This window comes from Mus caroli, chromosome 1 (genome assembly GCF_900094665.2).
Source record: "Mus caroli chromosome 1, CAROLI_EIJ_v1.1, whole genome shotgun sequence".
NCBI classification, from domain to species: Eukaryota; Metazoa; Chordata; class Mammalia; order Rodentia; family Muridae; genus Mus; species Mus caroli.
In genome coordinates, this window is record NC_034570.1 from 91,065,984 (window position 1) to 91,088,760 (window position 22,777).

Here is a 22,777-nt window from a genome sequence, read left to right on the forward strand (position 1 = left end):
TAAGTTCCTAAGTTCGGTGGAGTCCTGGAACCAAGATGGCTCCCACTGCTCCTGAGGCAAAGGGCTCCAGGGCTGGGCAGACACCTGTCCTCTAGCTGGAAGGGTGGCTGGATATCTGGAGCCTGAAAAGGGCGCTGCCTCAGAGGCTCTGTGGCTCCTGCCTGTCCCAGAAGCTGTCAGCTTCTGTGGTGCACACTCTCCCCTGTGCAGACTAAGTTCCTAAGTTCAGTGGAGTCCTGGAACCAAGATGGTGCCTGCTGGTCCTGAGGCAAAAGTCTCCAGGGCAGGGCAGACACCTTTCCTCTGGCTGGGAGGGTGGCCGGATGTCTGGGGTCCGAAAAGGGCGCTGCCTCAGAGGCTCTGTGGCTCCTGCCTGTCCCAGAAGCTGTTAGCTTCTATGGTGCACACTCTCACCTGTGCAGACTAAGTTCCTAAGTTCAGTGGAGTCCTGGAACCAAGATGGCGCCCACCGTAAGTCACATTTCATGTTTGTTTTTCTTAAACATCAACTTTATTTCTTTTTTTTTTCCTTCACTTTTTCCATTTTTATGAAACATTTCATTATAGCATGATGTAATATTGTGTGTGTGTTGTTATTGGTGTTTTATTCTCTTCTCTTATATGTACTCACAGTGACCTACATTTGGAGTTGATTGGACTGTATTAGTGTGTCAGTTTACTATGTTACACTTACTTTTCTATTTCTCTTAGTTTGCTTTTTCCAGCTCATATTCTTCTTGTGATTTCCTTTCTGATACTTAAGTAGAAAAAAATCATACGTTATTATGGGAACTCGAGAGTCTCAGGTTGTTATAAAAATGTTCATGTTTACCATCTATGAGAGATCTCAGTGAGTTGGTTCTTCCATTCTTGTTCACAGGATGCTTGAAAAAGCCTATTGTTTCAATCAAATCTCTAAAATTGGCTATACATTTAAGTGGAGTAGTAATAATGTCTCTCAATAAGGCACCTCCTAATTTATATGTGGCATGGACTGTACTTGCTTGTCTTAGGTGCTCAGTGTTTAGGGGTAAATCATCACCATGTCTACCAGAACCTGAAGACCTATACTAGCTCCATAACCATGCACAGGATTTTAGATATTATAAAATCGTGATTTATTCAAATACCACATCCTCTAGAGTTTTCTGTTTCTTGGTTTGTTTTAAAAATGTGTGCTAAACTAGAGGGAATGATATCTATGTGTAATTTTCTTCAACTATCAGCAGATTGCGCTTAACCATATTTTATTTTCCTTTTTCAGGTGTTTTTATATTACCGGGAAATATATTTGGCCATTTTTTGGGAGGCTTTATTGTTCACAGAATGCAAATGAATAATAAGAACAAATTGAAATTTTTAGTAGTAGTATCTTTTGTGTCAATTGTGCTTTTCCTATTAACCTTTTTTGTGGAGTGTGAAATATCAAAGTTTGCTGGAATCAATGATGATTATGATAGGTAAATATACATTTGGAGACTCTATAACTGAAGTGATATTTTCTATACTAATAATTCAGTACCTATATATTTAAATAACTTTTGGAATTATTAAAAATGCAAATGAAAAATCAAAAATGTTTTTACTGTTAATATTGTTACATATCTCATGTAGATATATTTGTTTATTATGCATTTCTTAGTGTTTTATGATCAAAACTAGAACTTTGTGTTAAGGTATGCAGAAAGTAACAAATTTTACTAGAATATGTGAAACATAATTTCACCTGAGCATGCACATATTTTAGATTAAATACTCAAATTAAAAGGTCTTGGGATGAATTAATATTAAATATTGGACCACATAAAAGTAACTGTAAACCAAAGGACTAAGCAAATGAAATGATAAAAGGAAATGATAGCACTTTCATCTACAATGGGATAGCATATGACAAACCACTGTTCAATAAATGCTACTGGAGCTGACCACAAGGCTATAAAACGTGATGTTAATGTCAGAGGATTTTTTTTAAAGGTAATTTTGTTTTGTTTTGTTTTGCATATTCCTCTTATATCCCAATCATTGCCCCTCCCCCCAGTCACTCCATCCCACAATCTTTCCCTTTTCCCCTGACCAGGTCAGCCCTTCCCTGGTACTCCTCCACTCCCCCCCCCCACTTTCATATTTCAAGTCTCTGTGAGGCTAGCAACTCATCTTCCAGGGAGGCAAAACATGGCAGCCCACCTAGAAGAACATATACCATGTACAGGCAACAACATTTGGGGTAGACCCTGCTCCAGTTTTTCAGGATTCACATGAAGGCCAAGCTGCACATCTACTACATATGTGCAGGGAAGCCATACAAGGGACCTATGTATGTTCCTTGTTTGGTGATTCCAATTTGGAGAATCCCAAGGGTCCATGATAGTTGACTCTGTTGGTCTTCCTAAAGTGTCCCTATTCCCTTTGGTGTTCACAATCCTTCCTCCTAATCTTCCATTAAGAAACCCCAAGCTCCACTGTTTGGCTGGGATAGATAAATATACATTTGTAGACTATATACTTTATTCATAACTGAAGGAATATTTTTATATTAATAATTCAGTAACTACATATTTACATAGTTTTTGGAATTATTAATCATGCAACTGAAATATCAAACATGTTTATTTTTTATATTAAGGTTACATATTTCATATAGATATATTTGTTTATCATCCTTTATTAGTAATTTATGATAAAAATTTTGCCTGATTCAGCTGCTAGGGGGAGCCTCTCAAAGGACAACAGGCACCTGTCTACAAGCATAGCAGTATCATTAATAGTGGTAGGGATGGGTGCTAGTCTACTGAGTGGGTTTGATGTTGGGCCATTCCCTCAGGCTCTGATCCATTCCCCATGCATGCATTTCTTGTAGACCAGATAAAGATCTATTGAAAGTTTTGTGTGTGGGTTGGTGTTTCTATTACTTCACTGGGGTTCCTGCCTGGCTACAGCAGGTGGCCTCTTCAGTTTCCATATCTCCAATGTTGTGAGTCACAGCTAAGGCCACCCTATTGATTCATGGCCATCTTCCTTATCACAGGTCTTTGCCTCATCCTGGACCACCTCACCCCTCTCAGTTGCATATTTCCATTCATTTTCATGGCCATCTAGTCATCTCTCCTGTCCTTCTCCACACTTGATCCTGAACACCCCACACTACCCTCCCCATCCCTCTTCCACCTATTTCCCTCCCTCCATCTGCGTCTTATGGCTATTTTATTCCTCTTCTGAGTGAAAATCAAGCTTCTTCACCCAGGCCTTCCTGCTTGCTTAGCTTTTTAAGGTCTTGTTTAGCATGGTACCTGTATTTTATAGCAAATATCCACTTATAAGTGAGTACAAATCATGCATGTCCTATTGAGACTGGGTAATGTCACTCAGGATGATATTTTAACATCCTTCCATTTGCTGCAAAATTCATGGTGTCTTTTTTTTAACATATCTAGCCTTTTTTATTAATAATTTTATTCATTTACATTTTAAATGATATCCCCCTTCATGGTTACTCCCCCACAAACCTCCATCCAACCTTTATTTTTCTCCATCTCTTTTGCCTCTCTGATGGTGCTCTTTCATCCACTCACCCACTCCTGCCTCACTGCTCTAGTAACCCCTACACTGGGGCATCAATTCTCCACAGGACCAAGAGCCTCCTTTCAAACTGATGTCAGATGAGGCCATCCTCTGCTACATACATATCTGGAGTCATGGATACCTCCATATACTCTTTGGTTGGTGGTTTAGTCCCTGGGAGTTCTGGGTGTTCCAGTTCATTGATATTGTTCTTTCTATGGAGTTGCAATTCCCTTCAGTTCCTTCAGTCCTTCCCCTAGCTCTCCTATTGGGTTCCCCAAGCTCAGTCTGATGGTTGCCTGTAGGTATCTGCATCTGTATTAATAAGGTGCTATCAGAACCTTTCAGGGAAAAGCCATACAAGACTCCTGTTACCATGTGCTTCGTGGCATCAACAATAATGTACGGTTTAATTTGCAGATGGAATGGATCCCTGGGTTGGGGTAGTCTCTGGAATGCTTTCCTCAGTCTCTGTTCCATTTTTTTTTTGTCCTGGCCTTTCCTTTGGAAGGATCAATTCTGGGTTAACAATTTTGAGATGGGCAGATGTCCCCTTCTCTGAAATGGGGACAGTACCTATCTACTGGAGGTGTTCTCTATAGGTTCTATCTCCTTTTTGTTGGGTATCTCAGCTAAAGTCATTACCACTGGATCCTGGCAGCCTCTTGCTACCCTGGCAAATGAGGCTTTCTGGTGGCTACCCCTAGTTCCCCATCCTCTAGTGCTACATATTTCTATTCAATTTCTTGACCCTGTGTACTACTCTCCTGTCATGTTCCATACCTAAACCTGCTCCCCTTATTCCATCGCCCTCCTCTCTCCCTCCCAGTACCCTTTCTCTCTCTACCTACTGTGATTATTTTGTTTCCCCTTCTATCTAGAATTTAAGCATCCACACTTTGATAATATTTTCTCTTAAGCACAATATGGTTTGTGGGTTGTATCATGGGTAATTCAAGCTTTTAGGCTAATATCCACTTATCAGTGAGTATATATCATATGTGTTCTTTGTGTTTGGGTTATATCTGTTCAGATGAAATTTTATAGCTCCCTCCATTTGGCTGTGAATTTCATGAAGTCATTATTTTTAATAGCAGATTAGTACTCCATTGTGTAAATGTGCCACATTTTCTCTATCCATTCTTCTGTTGAGGGACATCTGTGTTGCTCCAGATTCTGGCTATTATAAGTAAGGCTGGTATAAACATAGTGGATCATGTGTCCTTATTATATGTTGGATTTTCTTTTGGATCTATGACCAGGAGTTGAATAGCTGGGTCTTTAAGTAGAACTATTTCTAATTTTCTGAGGAACCACAGGAGTGATTATTTTTAATAACTTAAGAATATTTGATTGTGTAAATGTACCACACTTTCATTATCCATTGTTCATTTGAAGGACATTTAGGTTGGTTCCCACTTCTGGATATTATGAATAAAGCTTTTATGAACAAAGTTGTGCAAGTGACTTTCTGGGATGTTGAAGCATCCTTTGGGTATAGCTGAGTCTTGAGGTTGAACTATTTCAAATTTTCTGAAACCACCAAATTGATTTCTAAAGTCGTTGTACAAGTTTGCACTCCCACCAGCTATGAAGAAGTTTTCTCCTTGCTCTACATCCTTTCTAGAATTTACTATCTCTTGAGTTATCGATCTTAGCCATTCTGACAGCCATATGATAGAACTTCAAAGTTGTTTTCATGTGAATTTCCCTGAGGACCTAGGACTTTGAATATTTCCTTAAGTGTTTCTCAGTCATTCACGATTCCTCTGTTGATAATTCTCTGTTTAGCTCTGTAGACTATTTTTTTAACTGGATTATTTGAGTTGTTGTTTTCTAACTTCTTAAGTTCTTTGTAAATTTTGGATATGAGCCCTGTGTCAGTTGTAAGGTTGAAGATCCTTTCTTAGTCTGTAGGTTGCTGAAATGTTCTATTGACAGTGTCCTTCCTGGCCTTACAGAAGCCTTTCAATTTCATGAGGTCCCATTCATCAATTGTTAATAATAGAGCCTGAGATATTTATGTCCTTTTCAGGAAATTGTTTCTTTTTAAAATTTATTTATTTATTTATTTATTTATTTATTTATTTATTTATTTATTTATTTAATGTATATAAGCACAGCATTGTTCTCTTCAGACACAACAGAAGAGGACATCAGACCCCATTGCAGATGGTTCTGGACCACCATGTGATTGCTGAGAATTGAAATCAGGACCTCTGGGAGAGTACTCAGTACTCTTAACCATTGAGCTATCTCTTCAGCCCAGGATGTTGTTTCTTATACCAATGTGTTCAAGGATATTTCCAACTTTCTCTTCTATCAGATATACTGCATCTGTTTTAATGTTAAGGTCCTTTGAATCACTTGGACTTGAGTTTTGTGCAGGATGATAAATATGGATTTACTTGTATTCTTCTACATGCAGACATCCAGTTAGAGCAGCATCATTCATTGAAGATGTAATCATTGTTCCATTGTATGGTTTTGGATTCTTTATAAAAAATCAAGTCTCTGTCTATAGGTCTATGGGTTAATATCTGGAACTTTTATTAGATTCCATTGATAAAAGTGTTTGATTCTGTACAAATACCATGTAGTTTTGATCACTATTGCTCAGTAGTAAAGCTTAAGGTCAGGGATGGTAATTCATCCCTGGAAATTCTTTTATTGTTCAAGATTACTTTGACTCTTCTGGGTTTTTGTTTTTCCATATGAAGTTGAGTGTTGTTTTTTCAGGTTCATAAGGTTGTGTTGAACTTTTGATGGGGACTGAATTGAGTCTGAAGATTGCTATTGGTAAGATGATTATTTTCACTTTGTTAATCATTCTTGTCCATAAGTATGTGAGATCTTTCCATATTCTCATATCTTCTTTCCTTCTTCAGGGACTTGAAGTTATTGTCATACAGAGCTTACACTTGCTTAGTTAGAGTTACATCAAAATATTTCATACTATTTGTAGTTGTTGTAAAGGGTTTTATTTCCCTATTTTCTTTATTGGCCCAGTTATAGTTTGGATAAGGAGGGCTACTAAAATCTTTGAGTCAAATTCTCTTTTAAAAAATAACCCACAAACTATAAAATAAGACATCAGAAAACAGTATATTAAAAAAGGACTTATTTCTGATCATATAAAACATTTAACAGTAGTATGTAGAGGGAAATATTTAAAAATGCACCATCTTGCACTATCACTGGCTACTCTTGGGTGCTGGCAATCCCACTGCCTCTATGGCTAGCCCCATGCAGTGACCACACACCTCACAGTTCTCTTGCTGTGGATTCTGCCCACATTCCCAGCAATCCATTCCCTGTGGCTAGCAGTCTCAAATCCCATTAAAATCAAAACTCTAGAAGCTTGTAATTTATAAGTCAGATTTCTATCAGTAAATTCTCACCACAGAAAACACCCACACAATAAACTCACAGCCAATTGATATTCATATAAATTGTCTAATCTAGAGATAAGACAAATTGTCCTGTTACTGTCCATCACTTCGAAGATATTTATGGCTACCTGTTGCTATTTAAAGCCATGCAGATTCTAGATCATCTTTCTCTTCCTTCATCTTTCTTACTTCTCCCTCTCTCCTCTCTCTCCTGTCTCCAAAAATCTCCACCAGCCTTCCTTTTCCAGTGTCCAATCATAGGCGTCTTGTTGTTTTAATATTTAAATTATTAGGGGAAAAATTCTGCTACAGTGATATATTAGTATCTGGAAAATAAATGGCATATCTGAAATGGACAAATAATTTGAAACAGAATTTCATCAAATAATAATTATATACATGTGGAAAATATGCAGACAGAAATTCTTTCCCATTAGTCACTAGCAAATTGTTTTATATCAAAATGTGTAAATTAGTGAAATCATACCATTACAAAGTAATGTGGCAAACAGTTGAAGTTCCTACATACTGCTGGGAGAAATTCTACAAGGAACTGAGGGCACCTAAATGAACCACAAAGAGGTTAGAGTAAAATGGCTGTTCAGGTTGACCTTGTCAACTTGGATCAAACTTTGAGGAGTCCGACGTCATTTTGCCTCTTCTCAAATTTAAACCCAAACTACTCATGTGCTAGCCTTTCCAACATCTTGTCACTGAACTCCAACCTTGAGTACATCATGGCAAGTTTTGTCATTCACTTTTCCCTTTCTACATTCACAAATCTTCAATATTTTCTTTCTCTGAAATTAGGTCAGTTTCTGTTCTCAGTGCATCTCTGTCCTTCATGTGTTTATACATGAGGTCAGTTAATGTAGAGCCTCAATTTTGCTGCTATGTTTTAGATGTTACATTTCTCTCAAATTTTAATGCGGTGCCTCTAGAAAGCAACCTACAAAGTAGGTTCAAATCCTTAGTAGTGTTAAGCAGATAAGATGATATCCAATTGATTTAGCTCAAATATTTTGAATTTTTTTCTCTTAATTTATCTACCACAAACACCAAATCCTAACTTAAACATTGATTTGAGGAGCAGGATAACAGAATGTCCTCAATAAATTGAATGAACAATGCCTCGGGAAGTTTAATTAGCATCAGTTTAAGTGCTTTACCTTCTAGTTATAATTGTTGCTGTACTTAAAGTTGGGATCTTTTGATATTTTTCTGTCATGAAGAGGGTGGTATTTTCCTGGTATGAGGGAAAATGCTCATGAAAGCAGCTTTGACATTGAATTATTACTGCTTTGAGGAAAAAACAACAAAAAACAAACAAAACCAAAATCTAAGTTCCAGTTGTAGGTCCTGGAGCTCCACCTACCATTGCTTGGAACTCAGTTGTTGCTGCTCTGCACTACTGGACTCTGACAGAAAGGGCTGACAGGAGGAAGTCATCAGGAGAGCTCTGAGTTCTGGTTAGATCATGAGGAGGGTGATCTCTGAACCTGGGTAGCTTGCCTGGAATTTTGGGAGATTTGCAGTTCATTCTGCCTCCCTTACCAAGTTGTGTCTGGCAGAAAATTATATCATCTGTCTGTCTATCATCTATCTATCTATCTATCTATCTATCTATCTATCTATCTATCTATCTATCTATCTATCTATCTATCTATCTATCTATCTATCTATCTATCTTCTATTTGAATGAAAAAACTTCTGACAGGGATGTTTTTCTCCCCTATGGGTTATTTTTGTATTCAGAATAATTCTGAATGCTTTGGTCTTCTCGATCTTTGGTATTTGGTATCTGTCTAGAAATTTTTCCACTTCATCTGGATTTTCCAGTTGTGTTGAGTATAGGCTTTTGTAATAGGATCTGATGAGTTTTGAATTTCCCCAGTTTCCGTGGTTATATTCCCCCTTTCATTTTTGATTTTGTTAATTTGTATGTTGACTCTGTGTCCTTTGGTTTGTCTGGTGAAAGGTTTATCTATCTTGTTGATTTGCTCAAAGAACCAGCTCCTTGCTTTGTTGATTCTTTATATAGTTCTTTTTGTTTCTACTTGGTTGATTTCAGCCCTGAGTTTGATTATTTCCTGCCATCTATTCCTCTTGGGTGTATGTGCTAAGCTGTTAAACTGCTAGTGTATGCTCTCTCCAATTTCTGTTTGGAGCCACTCAGAGCTGAGTTTTCCTCTTAGCACTGCTTTCATTGTGTCTCATAAGTTTGGGTATGTTGTGGCTTCATTTTCATTATATTTTAAAATGTCTTTTATTTCTTTCTTGACCAGGTTATCATTGAGTAGAGCATTGTTCAATTTCCATGTGTATATAGACTTTCTGTTTTATTGTTGTTGTTTTCATTTTTTTTTTTTTGAAGACCAGCCTCAATCTGTAGTTATCTGATAGGACATATGGGATTATTTCAATCTTCTTATATCTGTTAAGGTGTTTTATGACAGGTTATATGGTCAATTTTGGAAAATGTACCATGAGGTGCTGAGAAGAAGGTATATTACTTGATTTTGGATAAAATGTTTTATAGATATCTGTTAAATCCATTTGGTCCATAACTTTTGTTAGTTTCACTGTGTCTCAGTTTAGTTTGTGTTTCCCTGATTTGTCCTTTTGATGTGAGTGGTGTGTTGAAGTCCCCCACAATTGAGATTTTTCCTTTGATGAGTATAATGTGTTCTTCCTTGCTGTTTTGATGACTTTTGGTTGAAAGTTGAATTTATGCAATATTGAATGGCTTTTTCAGCTTGTTTCTTGGGAGTATTTGCTTGGAAAATTGTATTTGATCCTTTTACTCTGAGGTACTGTTTGTCTTTGACACTGAGGTGCATTTCCTGTATGCAGCAAAATGCTGGGTACTGATTATTTATTCAGTATGTTAGTCTATGTCTTTTCAGTGGGGAATTGAGTCCATTGATTTCAAGAGCTATTCAAGAATAGTAATTTTTGCTTTCTGTTATTTTTGAAGTTATTTTTATGTTTTTGTGGTTATCTTCTTTTGGGTTTGTTAAAAGACTACTTTCTTACGTTTTCTAGCATGTAGTTTCCCTCCTTGTGTTGGCATTTTCCATCTATTATCCTTTGTAGGGCTGGATTTGTGGAAAGATATTGTGTAAATTTGGTTTTGTCTTGGAATACCTTGATTTCTCCATCTATGTTAATTGATAGTTTTGCTGGCTATAGTCGTCTGGGCTGGCATTTGTGTTCTCTTAGGTCCTGTATTACACCTTCCCTGGATCTCCTAGCTTTCATAGCCTCTTGTGAGAAGTCGGGTGTAGTCTAATTGTTCTGCCTTTATATGTTATTTGATCCTTACTGTTCTTAATATTCTGTCTTTATTTTGTGCATTGTTGTCCTGATTATTATGTGTCAGGAAGAATTTCTTTTCTGGTCTAGTCTATTTGGAGTTCTGTAGGCTTCTTGTATGTTTATGGGAATCCCTTTCTTTAGTTTGGGGAAGTTTTCTTCTATAATTTTGTTGAAGATATTTACTGGCACTTTAAATTGGAAATCTTCACTCTCTTCTTTACCTATTATCCTTAGGTTTGATCTTCTCATTGTGTCCTAGATTTCCTGGATGTTTTGGGTTAGGAATTTTTTGCATTTTCTTTGTATATTATGTGAATGTTTTCTATGATATCTTCTGCACCTGAGATTCTCTCTTGTATCTCTTGTATTTTGTTGGTGATGCTTGCATCTATGACTCCTGTTCTGTTTCCTAGGTTTTCTTTCTCCAGTGCTGTCTCCCTTTCTGATTTCTTTATTGTTTTTATTTCCATTTTTAGATCCATGGTGTTTTTTTTCAGTTTCTTCACCTGTTTGGTTTTTTCCCCTGTAATTCTTTAATGTATTTTTCCGTTTCCTCTTATAGGTCTTTTACCTGTTTACCTGTGTTCTCTTGTATTTCTTTAAAAGAGTTATTTATTTCCTTCTTAAAGTCCTCTGTCAACATCATGAGTTGTGATCATCAGAGTCTTGCTTTTCTGGAGTGTTGGGGTAACCAGGGCTTGCTGTGGTGGGAGAACTGGGTTCTCATAATGACAAGTAGCCTTGGTGTCTGTTGCTTATGTTCTTGAGCTTGCCCTCCTCCATCTGGTTATCTGTGGTGTTAGCTGGTCTTGCTGTCTCTGACTGTGGCTTGTCCATAGTGCAATCTTTTGTGTCAGTATTTCTGAAAGACCAGTTCTCTCTGGGAGCTATTTAGGTATGGAGAGCTGTGGTTCAGTGCCAGCTCTGGGATGGAGACAGAAATCAGAAAGAGCCTTACCCCATCTCATCCTTAGTTCCTGGGTCCTAATGGCTCTGGTAGGGTCCCTCTTGGGCCAGGAATTTGAAGAGAAGTGCTTGCAGGTGTGTAGGTACTCTTTGGAGACCAGCCCTTTCCTGGGAGTAGTTATGTATGTAGTTCTGTGGCACAGGATCTGATATAGGCACAGACATGAATGGGAAAACTCCTGTCCTAGGCAGCTCCTTGGTTCCTGTGTCCTGAGGGTTCCGGCCTGTTTCTCTGAGCAGCAGTGGTGGTCCTACCTATGTTCACAGGCCTGTCTGCACTCCTGGGTTGATACCTCTCTCCTGGTTCCACCTGGGTATGGAGCCCAGTGGCAGAGTACTGGCTCCAAGCACAGAGGGAAACCAGAAGGCTCGAAAACATATGTCTTTATATGAACAAATAAAGGTCATTAATGCAAAAGAAGCAAGGAAAATATAAGTATCATGTGATTACTTTTTATAAAATCCCAACAGATGAACAGGAAGAGAAAAATCTGTGAAAAAATATTTCAAAAATGCATATTTATGGATATTATGAATATCTTGATGTACACATTAACAGTTTAAGTGATGGTTTTATAATTATGTTTAATCTCAACTTCACAGGCTTGGTATAATTGGAAACCTCACAGCTCCATGCAATGCGCCCTGTGGTTGTACAACTTCTGAATATAATCCTGTATGTGGAAGAGATGAGACACAATATTTCTCTCCCTGCTTTGCAGGTTGCAGAGCTACTAAAAAGCTAAGGAAGGAAAAGGTAGATTTTCTTATGCTTCTTTCTCTCCAGTAACATGCTCAATTGGTAGATGTTAACTAGATTTTACTCATAGCTCTCCAATATTTTGCTTTTATATTTTTCTCACTTTTAATTTTAGCAACAATCAAAGAAAAACTAATTTTTGTTTACCGAATTCCCTTTCATCAGCATTCACTGAAATTTGATCACAATCTTTCACAAACCGAAGAGTTGCCCAGTGCTATCCTGTGTGTCACCTCTCCTTCAAATGTGCCTTCTGCTGAGATTCAAAATCCCTAGTCTACATTTTCATATATATATATATATATATATATATATATATATATATATATATATATATATATGAAAGGGTTTTCAAGACAGGGGTTCTCTGTATAGCCATGGCTGTCCTAGAACTCACTCTGTAGACCAAGCTGGCCTTGAACTCAGAAATCCCCCTCTTTTACCTCACACGTGCTGGGATTAAAGGCGTGTGCCAGCACTGCCAGGCCTAGTTTCCCAATATTTCTTATTTCTGTTTCACAGCAACTCAGATTTGGACATGACTTTTAAAAAAATGGGTGGTTGTGAATACAGTTCTTTACCACTGAGCCATATCCCCAGCTCACACACACACACACACACACACACACACACACACACACACGTGAAGCACATCTGTGCATTCATGAAAATATTTGTTTCTCCAAAATATAAGAGTATTCAGTTATGAATTAGGTAAATGGGGTACTGGTCAGAGGAGAATGTCTGATGTCATTCATCAGGATCAGTCCATCTTAATTTGTGAGGCAGTCTTTCACATGTTTAGAGCTCTCCAAAGTATGCTAGAGTACCTGGCCCCAAGTCCCCAGGGAACCACATATTTCTGGATCTGCAGCAGTGGGCATAGAAGCACACTACCATGCAAGGCTTTTAATGTGGGTATAGTGAGAACACCATTCTTGGAACCACACAGAATTTTACTCCTTCCCCTATGTGTATGTTTCATATTTGCTAACTATGTTTTCTTAAGTTTTTCCTTTTTATTGGAACAAAATAGGGATCTAGGTACTAATACTGTTGTCTTTCTTTTCCTCTGCTTTTGATACCTGTGAAGAAAAGAGAGCAATAAATTGTATATTTACTGATTTGTAGATATTATATTGACATGTTTAGTAGTGTTTATGCTTTAATATCAGAACAAGGTTTTTAACAAGCATTATTAAAAAAATTTATGCTATTTATTAAAATATAATTTAAGTCTACCTTACAACTTCCAAAATACTTTTGAATTTGAATAACATTGTTATGATCCACCAATTCTAAGTTCAGAACCCCAAACATAGCATGACTCAGCATGTATAACTCATTAAGTAAATGTTATCATGTGTGATAACATTTGGATATAATTTGAATACATATCACCAAAATTTATGTATCAGAATATTGGCCCACAGTATGATGGATATAGAAGGTGATAGGATCCTTAAAATGTTAAGCAAGTTTGGAGGGCAGGGATAATTAATTGGTTTTTATTTTATTTTTTAACTTTTTACTGATTCTTTATGAGATTCACATCATGCACCCCAGGCCTACATACCTACTTGTCCCCTATAATCTGCTCTCTGTCCTTGGAAGCTTCACCCCCCCCCCAAGATACAAAACACACAAAGTAATAAACCAAACAAAGCATAAAAAATATCTCATTGTGGAAGCTGAAGTTTGCCACAGTGTGTCCCAAAGGGTAGCCCTGTGTCCATCTTCTCCTCAAATGTTCTTTGCAATGACTCACTAGTCTGGGTTAAGGTCTCTGGCTTCTATCACATCATCAGTATTGGATCCTTACTGGGACTCCTTACTGCTGTCCTGGTTTCCATGCATCATGTAAATCCTGCAGCTTTGGTTCATCAGGACTGGCCCTTTCACATGGACCCACAGTCCACACATACTATAGATTTTGCTTTTCCAAGAACTATATCCAGTGTGAGGCCAGGATGCTCTCATGAATTCACACCAGCTCAACTGACTACTGTAAGAACTAAGGGGTCAAGGGGGGAGAGCATCATGTCTGCACACATGCCACCTCAGAGTAGATGAGTGGTCAGCCACCTCTCCTTACCTCTGGCCCTTGAAATCATGGCAGTAAAGACTCCTCCAGCAGGGCCAGCTCTTCACTGAGATGCTAAGAACAGTATCAATTCTGAGCAATTCTTCTATTTGGGAAATTGTGCTTAGGAACATTCAGCATTTGGAATTCTTTATAATTTTCATCCATTTCTACAATGCATAATTAATTCATAATGAATATCACTTATAAATATTCCATAAAATATCCACACAAGTTTAAGATAACATTTGATAATTAAAAGGGTGGAAACAAAATACTTGCAGTGAAGAGTATAACTACCAGAGTTTTATAAAATGACAATTATCTGTATTGGAAATTATAGCTCTGAAGCAACATTGATAAAAACAAAGAGTTTGGTTATGCAAATTTGTTATGTATGGAATGGAGGAATTAACACAATAAGCATTAACTTGAAAAGGGAAAGAACTATAACAACAAAATAATTTTGATAAAACTAAGGAGAAATGATACCTTTAGTAAAATTTAAAAATGTCTTTTCTTCAAGAACATTGGGCTCCTTAAGACCACATCTTATATTTCATAAAATATGCTCACCTTTCCCCCCACATGTTTATGTAATAAAAATCCTTGTGTTTTTCTTTATGATCTTGTACCTTTAGCTGGTTCTTATATTTTTATGTTTTGATATGGAATTATTTTCTTTCTGCCTGAAGAATTTCCCCAACATTTCTGAAATGTATTCACTAGGCATGGGATGCTGGGTTGCATGTTCTTTACTCCCCCTTACCAATTGAAATCCACAGTTTTAGAATTTCTGAGAGAAGAATGATTTGTCTTTGCTATTGTTATCAACTGTTTGTCCATTGTAGGTGTTTTTTTTTATTTAAGTCTGTGGAGGGTCACTGATGTGGATCAGGGCTTCTCACATTACTGCATTCAATACGGAGAGAGGAAACTGGTGTGCACGCCTGGGCCAGCTGACAAATAGGATGCTTATTTCCCTATGGCCACTTTGTATTAGACATAATGCTCACTTTCAATCCCACAAATTAATGTCTGGCAATGACTATATATATACATACATACACTCGGGACAAAGTGATAATCAAAATTCACCATCACAGAGTTGTATTATCTTGTCTGTCCACAAACATTTAGAATTTTCTCTTTTTGTGCTTTATTTAGTATATGAATATAATTTTTATTTTATTTTTTTGTTTGGATTCAACCTGTATCTTGAGTCTGGATCAATATCTATCATTTATTACCCTATCTCTACCTAGCAACTTCCAAAATACTTTTGAATTTGAATAACATTGTTATGATGCCCCAATTCTAAGTTCAGAACCCCAAACATAGCATGACTCAGTTGCATGGTCAGAAGTCAGGGTTCAAAGCCAAGCTCTGGTCTGTCTAGAATCTCTGAGAATTAGTGCATTGTAAATGCTTCTGGTTTCTCTAAGTTTGAAAGTAATATAATTTGTATTTCTTTAATAGATTTCCTCAGAGGCAGTTTTAGCTTATATGGACTACTAAAATTCTTTAACAGGTGAACCCCTTTCCATCAAGGTCAGCAAAATACAATATTAGGCTGCCTTCCTCTAATGAAATGCCTGTTACACTTTGAAGCTCACCTAGTCAGTTGAGATTCAAAGTACTCTTTTTTCCCCCTCATTACACTTGTAATATACTTTATAAGAGAACTAAAAGCCACAGATTCTTTTCCATGGGTATTATTAAGTTATGTATACTTGATGGACAGAATCACACAGAAGGGAGGGGACATCTACACTGTGCTATACTTTTTAATATTTCCTATAGATTTCCAACTGTTTTACTTAAGAAAAAAAAGATTCTTTTCTAACAAAATAAACCTGTCTAGTTTCCTTTCCCTTCACTCCTCCCAAATTTCCCTTTATTTCCCCTCTCCCACAAATCCAATCCTATTCTGCCTCCTCTTTATACAAGAGCGTACCACTTAGAGACAACAGTCAAGTAGGACAAAGCAAGATACAATAAGCCTCATATTGAGGTTGGACTGAAGGGATCCGATGAAGAAGAAAAGTGTCCCTAGAGAGATAAAAAATTGTCAGAGATACACCCCTCTCACTGTTATGAGTGCCACTAATACACCAAGGTTTTCAGGCCATAACATAAACACAGAAGACCTGGTACAGACCCATGCAGACCCTGTGCTTGCTGCTTCAGTCTCTTTTAACTCATGCGAGCTCTGCATAGGTGATTCAGTGATCCAAATTCTCTTGGTATCTTCTATCCCTCAGACTCCTGCAATTTAATCTCTCCCTCTACTGCAGTCTTTCCCTATATGCCAGTGGAGGGACCTAGTGAGTCCTCCAATTTAGAATGTCTCTCACAGAATATCTGGCTGAGGTTCTCTGCACTACTCCTATCTACTGATGGAGGGGACCTCTCTGATGACAACTGTACATAGCACCAAATTATGAGAATAGCAGAATATTATTAGGAATCTTTTGATTTTTGTTTTTCTGCCAATCATGTTTGGTTCTAGCCTAGGTCTATGGGCTCTATAGGTTTGAGAGAGCTGATATGAACAGGTCATTCAACCCCAAATGTATTGTGACCCATACATTGAGAACTTTATGACAAGAAGTAGAGGAGAAGGATCTCGGCAGGCCCTTTACATTCAAAGAGCTCTGTGGATGTTTTCCTTAGCAAAAGGATCCCAGTGTTGGTTTTTAGAAAATAATCTTTGGTCTTAGCATCAGATTGGGATGCTTTGGTATTCCTGTGGAACTCTCTCAGCCAACAACTCAAATGAATGCAACCCAGTATCACCACTGAAAACCTTTCCTGGTTCTCATACCATATCTTCCATTACTAGGAGTCTTCATTAGGGTCATCCTCATAGATTACAAGAATCCTCCCCTAGACTAGGTTTCCATAACACACCCAATGCTCCCCAATTCTAGCTCTATCTTTCACTTCTTGTCCATCTGATTCCTCTTGCTCCTGTCTTTGTCTACAGGCAATCTACAAACATAACTTTCTGTTTCTCCTTATCAAGAAGATCAATGAATCTACCATAGTGTCCTAGTTTTTATCTAAACTTGGGGTCTGTGAATTGTAGCTTCATTATCATTTACTTAATGAGAATATCCACTTATAAATTAGGACATATCATGTTTCTCCATCTGGTATGGTTTATCTCACACAGGATGTTTGTTGTTGTTGTTGTTTTATTACCATTCATTTGTCAACAAATTTCAAGATGCCACCTTTTTTAACAGCTGAGAAATACTCCATTGTGTAAATGTGCCACATATTCATTTGATCTTAATATCACACATACAGAAAATAAAAGCAATAAGAAACAAAACCCTGGGAAATATCTCTTGAGTATTAATTTAATCTTTACTCTCATAATAAGGCTATTGTATGCTGGCTATTTCTGAAATACTATTATTATTTTCAATATTAATAGACATACTACAATTGTTCTTGCATCAAAGAAGGATTGACAACTGCTGATAATGAAGGTCAATATATTGATGCTGTTTCTGGAACATGTAATACCAGATGCCTTACATTGCCTTTATTTTTTGCCTTTTACTTTACTGCAACCATTTTTTCTAGTTTCTGTAGTATACCTTCAACCTTGATTGTCATTCAGTAAGTATGTGATTTTTGTAATTATTGAGAAGTTACCTTATAAGTATGAAACAGGAATACTTCAAATTATTACCACAAATGATTTCCTGTGATTTATTGTAGTTAATACAAATAGAAAATATTTTTATTGTTAAAATTTATGTATATGTATAATTTTCCCTTTTACTTATTATACTTAGTCTTTTTCTGTAATGTGTATAGATGCTACACTTATTCTCACTTTAATTTAAAAATGAAACCCGTGTTGGAATTGAATATATTGATCTCTAACTTTATAGCAAATGTAGGTATTTATGCACCAGAAACAGCATAACTTTGAAAGAAACCTTATATTTATCTTGTAGAATATACATGATAAATCCATAATCAAGAAAATTTTAAATTGTCACCATAGATGTGAGTGTAAATTTAACTTATTAGTGTGTGTATTTAACAATAGTTCTACATTAACAGCTGAGTCATGTGTCAACAAAAATGGAGTGCAGTAAATTTTACAGATTTAAAGTTATTTTTTTCATTTATTTTAATTTGGAATTGTGAATATAATAAGGATACCACATGAAAGAGGGGAGACTCAGAAATTAGGATGATTCAAGTAAAATTGAATAAAGTTCTAACCAAATGTAGGATGGTTGTAAGGAAAGCCATTTCATAATGTGTTATGCAGGCACAATGGTCTGCATGGAATGAGAGTGAGAGAGGAGCCCTTGTAAGGAAGACAACCTTCTTTGGGGCTCACTCACCCCAAGTAACCATTGGGGTATACCTAAAGGTAAAGAGTGGACTTAAATTATCCCCCTCATTCAAAGAGCCATTTTACCAGAACTCAATCAAAGGCAAGAATGTTAAGTGTAGACTTACTGATGCAATTTATAGAGTATAGAATCCACCAGAAACAGCGAACTAAGAAAGTACAGAGTGTACTTACCAATGCTGAAATGGACTCTAAGCAATACCATACCTGGCAGAGGGAGGAAAGTAAACATGAGACCTATACAGAGCTGAGTTGTTTCAGGAAAAGGTGGTTCAGGCAGATTTAATCCATAAAGTTCTTCCCCAATGGAAAGAATTTTATTGTTTGAGTTTTTATTCATGTTAAATAATGGGTAAATGGATAGATATATACTGTGTTTATAGGACAAATTGAACTTTTGTCAACCAGCTAAATATTTGTGGTGTAAATTAAGTATAACATAAATTAAAAAAAAAACCTAGCATGTGTGACTCATAGGTAATATCATTGCTATTTGCTTTCAGAAGTGTACCTACCAGTTGGAATTCAATGAGTTTGGGTTTAATGTCGACAGTTTGGAGATTCACTGGTATGTGTTTTCAGCTATATACAATGTACAAAATTGTTTATCTTTGACATGTAAATTTTCATGTATACTTAAACTTCAGGAAAAAATAATGTAAAGTGATACAAAAATAAATATGAGATTGCTCTATTAGGTAAGATAAAAACCATCCAATTAAACAAAATGGGCTTCAATTATATTGTGTCAGCTGAAGCCTTGAGTTGTACCTGAAGTGTTTTCATCATCACACACAAATTACAGAGAGATTATTTAAAACATCTACATATTTGAAGTAATATTATACTTGTATGCTTGTGGATTGTCATAAGAAATGTGTCCTGTGAAATATTTTCCTTAATCACAGTTTTTGACCATGTTTATAGCAGTACTCATAAAATTTCTTCCTGCAGAGTAGTTCTCTGGTTCAATAGGAAAGGGGTTGGTTGTCCATATAACCAATCTTGCCACTATTGCACCATGGGCACTACTACCTGCCTGAAACCTTTGTACTGTAGTTGAGTCTGGCCATGGATAATACCCAACTTTTCTCCATCAGCCTGAATAGCTCACCCAGCTCTATGAACGCTAGTCAGCAGAGAGATTTCAGGATTTTTTTCTTTGTGTCCTGTCACCAAAGTGTATCTTCAGTAATCAGGTCTTATCATCTAGACATTTTGGTACTATTATCAATGGCAATAGTCCATATTGTTTCAAGTGCCTCTACAGCCTCCCTGAACAATAAATAACCAACAGAGAGGAAAATGGTGTTTGACACTGAGATTTGCACTTAATATTACCTGTGTTCATGCAGAGTATTACTTACAAGTGTGGGACACATCTGTTCAACTCTGAAATAATTCTTACTACACGACCCTGTTATACAATTCCTGGGCATATTGCCAAATGAATTGATTTCTTATTACATCAATACCATAGTATTCATGCTCACTGATTTTATATTGCTTTACAGCTAGGAATGGAGGCAACTTAGTTGGTCATCAGCTGAGGAATGCACACTGAGAATGCATATATATATATATATATATATATATATATATATATATATATATATTATAAATTACTGGTAATGAAAAAGTAACATTGAGAAACTTGCAGAAAAATTGAAATAACCAAAAAGGAATTATATTGAGTGAGGTCATTCAGGTCCAACAATATAATTCTAAATGCTCCTTTTAATAAGTTTATCTTAGCTTTTGATCATTTGTAGGTTTAATCCAAAGTACATTTTGAAACTAGAAATGGCCCATTGCTTGATAGGATTCAATTGGGGAAAAGGTATGGCATAATATAGGTGAGATAAAAGTAGAGAGGGAGAATGTAGGGAACAAAAGGGTTTGGGGAGGGAGTAAAATAACAGAGCAAAGGAAGGGCCAGGGGAAGCCTCAAAGAAAATGCAGTCTTTATGAAGAAGTTACATGGGCAACAATGATCTTGTAGCATGAGTAAAAGTTCATAAACAAGAAGGATAAAACCCATGTGATATGAAAACACAGTGGGAAATACTGGATGCTGTGGTTTTAAAAGGACGGGACTGAGATGAATAATGAAGAAATAGAGGAAGAGTCCATCAAAACTAAGAATGATAGAAGGTTTATGAACTCTTACTAGCTTTTATGCTATATGAAAATAGAAGATATGAATAGATTATGTGTTTTAATTTAATTGATAGCAGCACATTGAACCCCTGTGTGTGTGTGTGTGTGTGTACAGGCTGTTGCCACTGAGAATCTTGAAATATATTCCCCTGGGATAAGAGAAGGTTTCTTGAGAGACATAGACAAGAGATTGCAGACAGAAAATAGTAAGAAGTCACTTTTGGTCATTAAAAAAATCTCATAGTTATCTATCTTTAAAGATAGTAGGAGTTAAAAAATCATGTAATAGAGTTCCTTTGATGTAAATATGTCTGATAAATATTCCCTTTAAAAATCTACTTTATATCTTATAAATAACAGCATGGGCAGAATGCTAAAATCATTGTAAACTACTAATATTGGTATGCATGCAAGGATCAGGATATTGATTATCACATTTTTTAGCCAATGGAAAAAAGGCTATTATAGAATTTTCAATAATTGTATAGGATTCCCTGTATGTGCATGCATGGATGCTGAGAAGTAATTATTCTTATCCTGTTTTTTTTGTTTTTGTTTTTTAATGAAGCACTTCTGATCATTTACTATTTTATAGGCTCTGTCCCTGCACCAATATTTTTTGCAGCAACATCAGATTTTACTTGTCAATTCTGGGATATTAATGAATGTGGAGAAAAAGTACATTGTTGGATCTATAATACGGAAAATTTGGTCTACACATTTAAGACAATATGTAAGTGATGTGAATTTTATATTGATTTTAGAATTTCCAATTGTTTATACCAAGGTAATAACTGTGAATAAGTACTTTGATAATTAAAGACTTACATAATTCTATAGGAAGTATTTTGTAAGCTTTTATTATATAATTCATGCAAATGCTTATATTTTTCTGTTAAGTGCACTCTAGATTTCTGTATAATACTTTAAGAAAGGGTAGTAATTAATATAATTTTAATGTGTTGACTATTTTGTACATTTTTGAAGGCAAAATAAAATTTTCCTAATAAAATTTTAAAGGCAACAGATTTAATTATTAGATAAATTTGAATAAAAACTATAATAGCTGTTTGGTGGTTTGAATGCATATCACTCAACCTCACACACATTCATTTGTTTGAAAGCTTGACACATTGGGAGTAACACTGTTAGGTGGTATGGCCTTTTGTAGTAGGGGTGGATCTTTTAGAGAAAGTATGTTACTGTGGAGTCAAGCTTAAGGTCTCCTATGCTCAAACTATATGCTCAGTGTACCATTCAGTCACCAGATGTCTGCCAATCAAGATGTAACAACTTTCAATTTCTTTTCCATCACTGTGTCTGCCTGTAGTCCAGCATGCTTCCCACCATCACAGTTATGGACTAAGCCTCTGATAGTGTAAGCCAGTCCTAGTTAAATATTTTTTAATAAGAATTACTGTGGTGTTTCTTCCCACCAGTAACATCCTAATTTAGAAGTGGTACCAGGGACTGGAGTATTGCATGATAGGACTGAACATGATTTGGAGGAATGTGGATTTGGGCTTATGGGTTAGGAAAGCAGTAGAGTGCATTTTAACTGGGAAAAATTGGTCATACTAGTAAGAACAAAGAAGACAGTGGTGTTGAGTGCAATTTGAACTGTGGGTGCTGGGCTCAGGAAGTTTCATAATAGAAGGATTTTAGTATGTTGCCTAGAGATCATTCTTGTGATCTTAGGGTGCAGAATGTGGCTGCTCTTTCCATTGTCTGTAGAGTCTTCCTGAGGTTAAAGTGAAGAGGTCTAGATTAATTTCATTGGCAAACAAAATCTCAAACAGCCTAGTGTAGACTGTCCTGTGGTTCACTCTTATGAAGAACAGTTTGTTGAAAAGTAACAAGGAAAACTACTACATGTATGTTTCATGGAGAAAATCGGCACCAGAAAGTACAAAGGAGATAAATCCCATGTTGAAGCATATAAACATATTAAAGACATTAAGTGGCATAAAAGGATTTGTGACAACATGGCAAGAACCCATCACGGTAAGTTTCCATCTTGTGAAAAGGAATTAAAGAACAGCTTAGGTCTAGGCATGGAGGTACATGCATTTAATTGCAGCACTCAGGAGACAAAGACATGCAGATATCTGAGTTCATGGTCAACCTAGTGTATAGATGGAGTTCAAGGAGAT

General features: G+C 36.4%; 1 protein-coding gene across 3 annotated transcripts in view; it reads left to right on the forward strand.

Annotated features, from left to right (window-relative positions):
* The window catches only part of LOC110294789 (solute carrier organic anion transporter family member 6A1-like), a 178,356-nt gene that overhangs the window by 147,355 nt on the left and 8,224 nt on the right, over positions 1 to 22,777 (forward strand). For all 3 annotated transcript variants that reach the window (XM_021163258.1, XM_021163266.1, XM_021163273.1), the window contains 5 exons: positions 1,265 to 1,460; positions 11,838 to 11,991; positions 17,523 to 17,710; positions 18,968 to 19,032; positions 21,220 to 21,357. In XM_021163258.1, the coding sequence (XP_021018917.1) occupies positions 1,265 to 1,460; positions 11,838 to 11,991; positions 17,523 to 17,710; positions 18,968 to 19,032; positions 21,220 to 21,357 (741 nt within the window). The remainder of the gene's footprint in view (positions 1 to 1,264; positions 1,461 to 11,837; positions 11,992 to 17,522; positions 17,711 to 18,967; positions 19,033 to 21,219; positions 21,358 to 22,777) is intronic.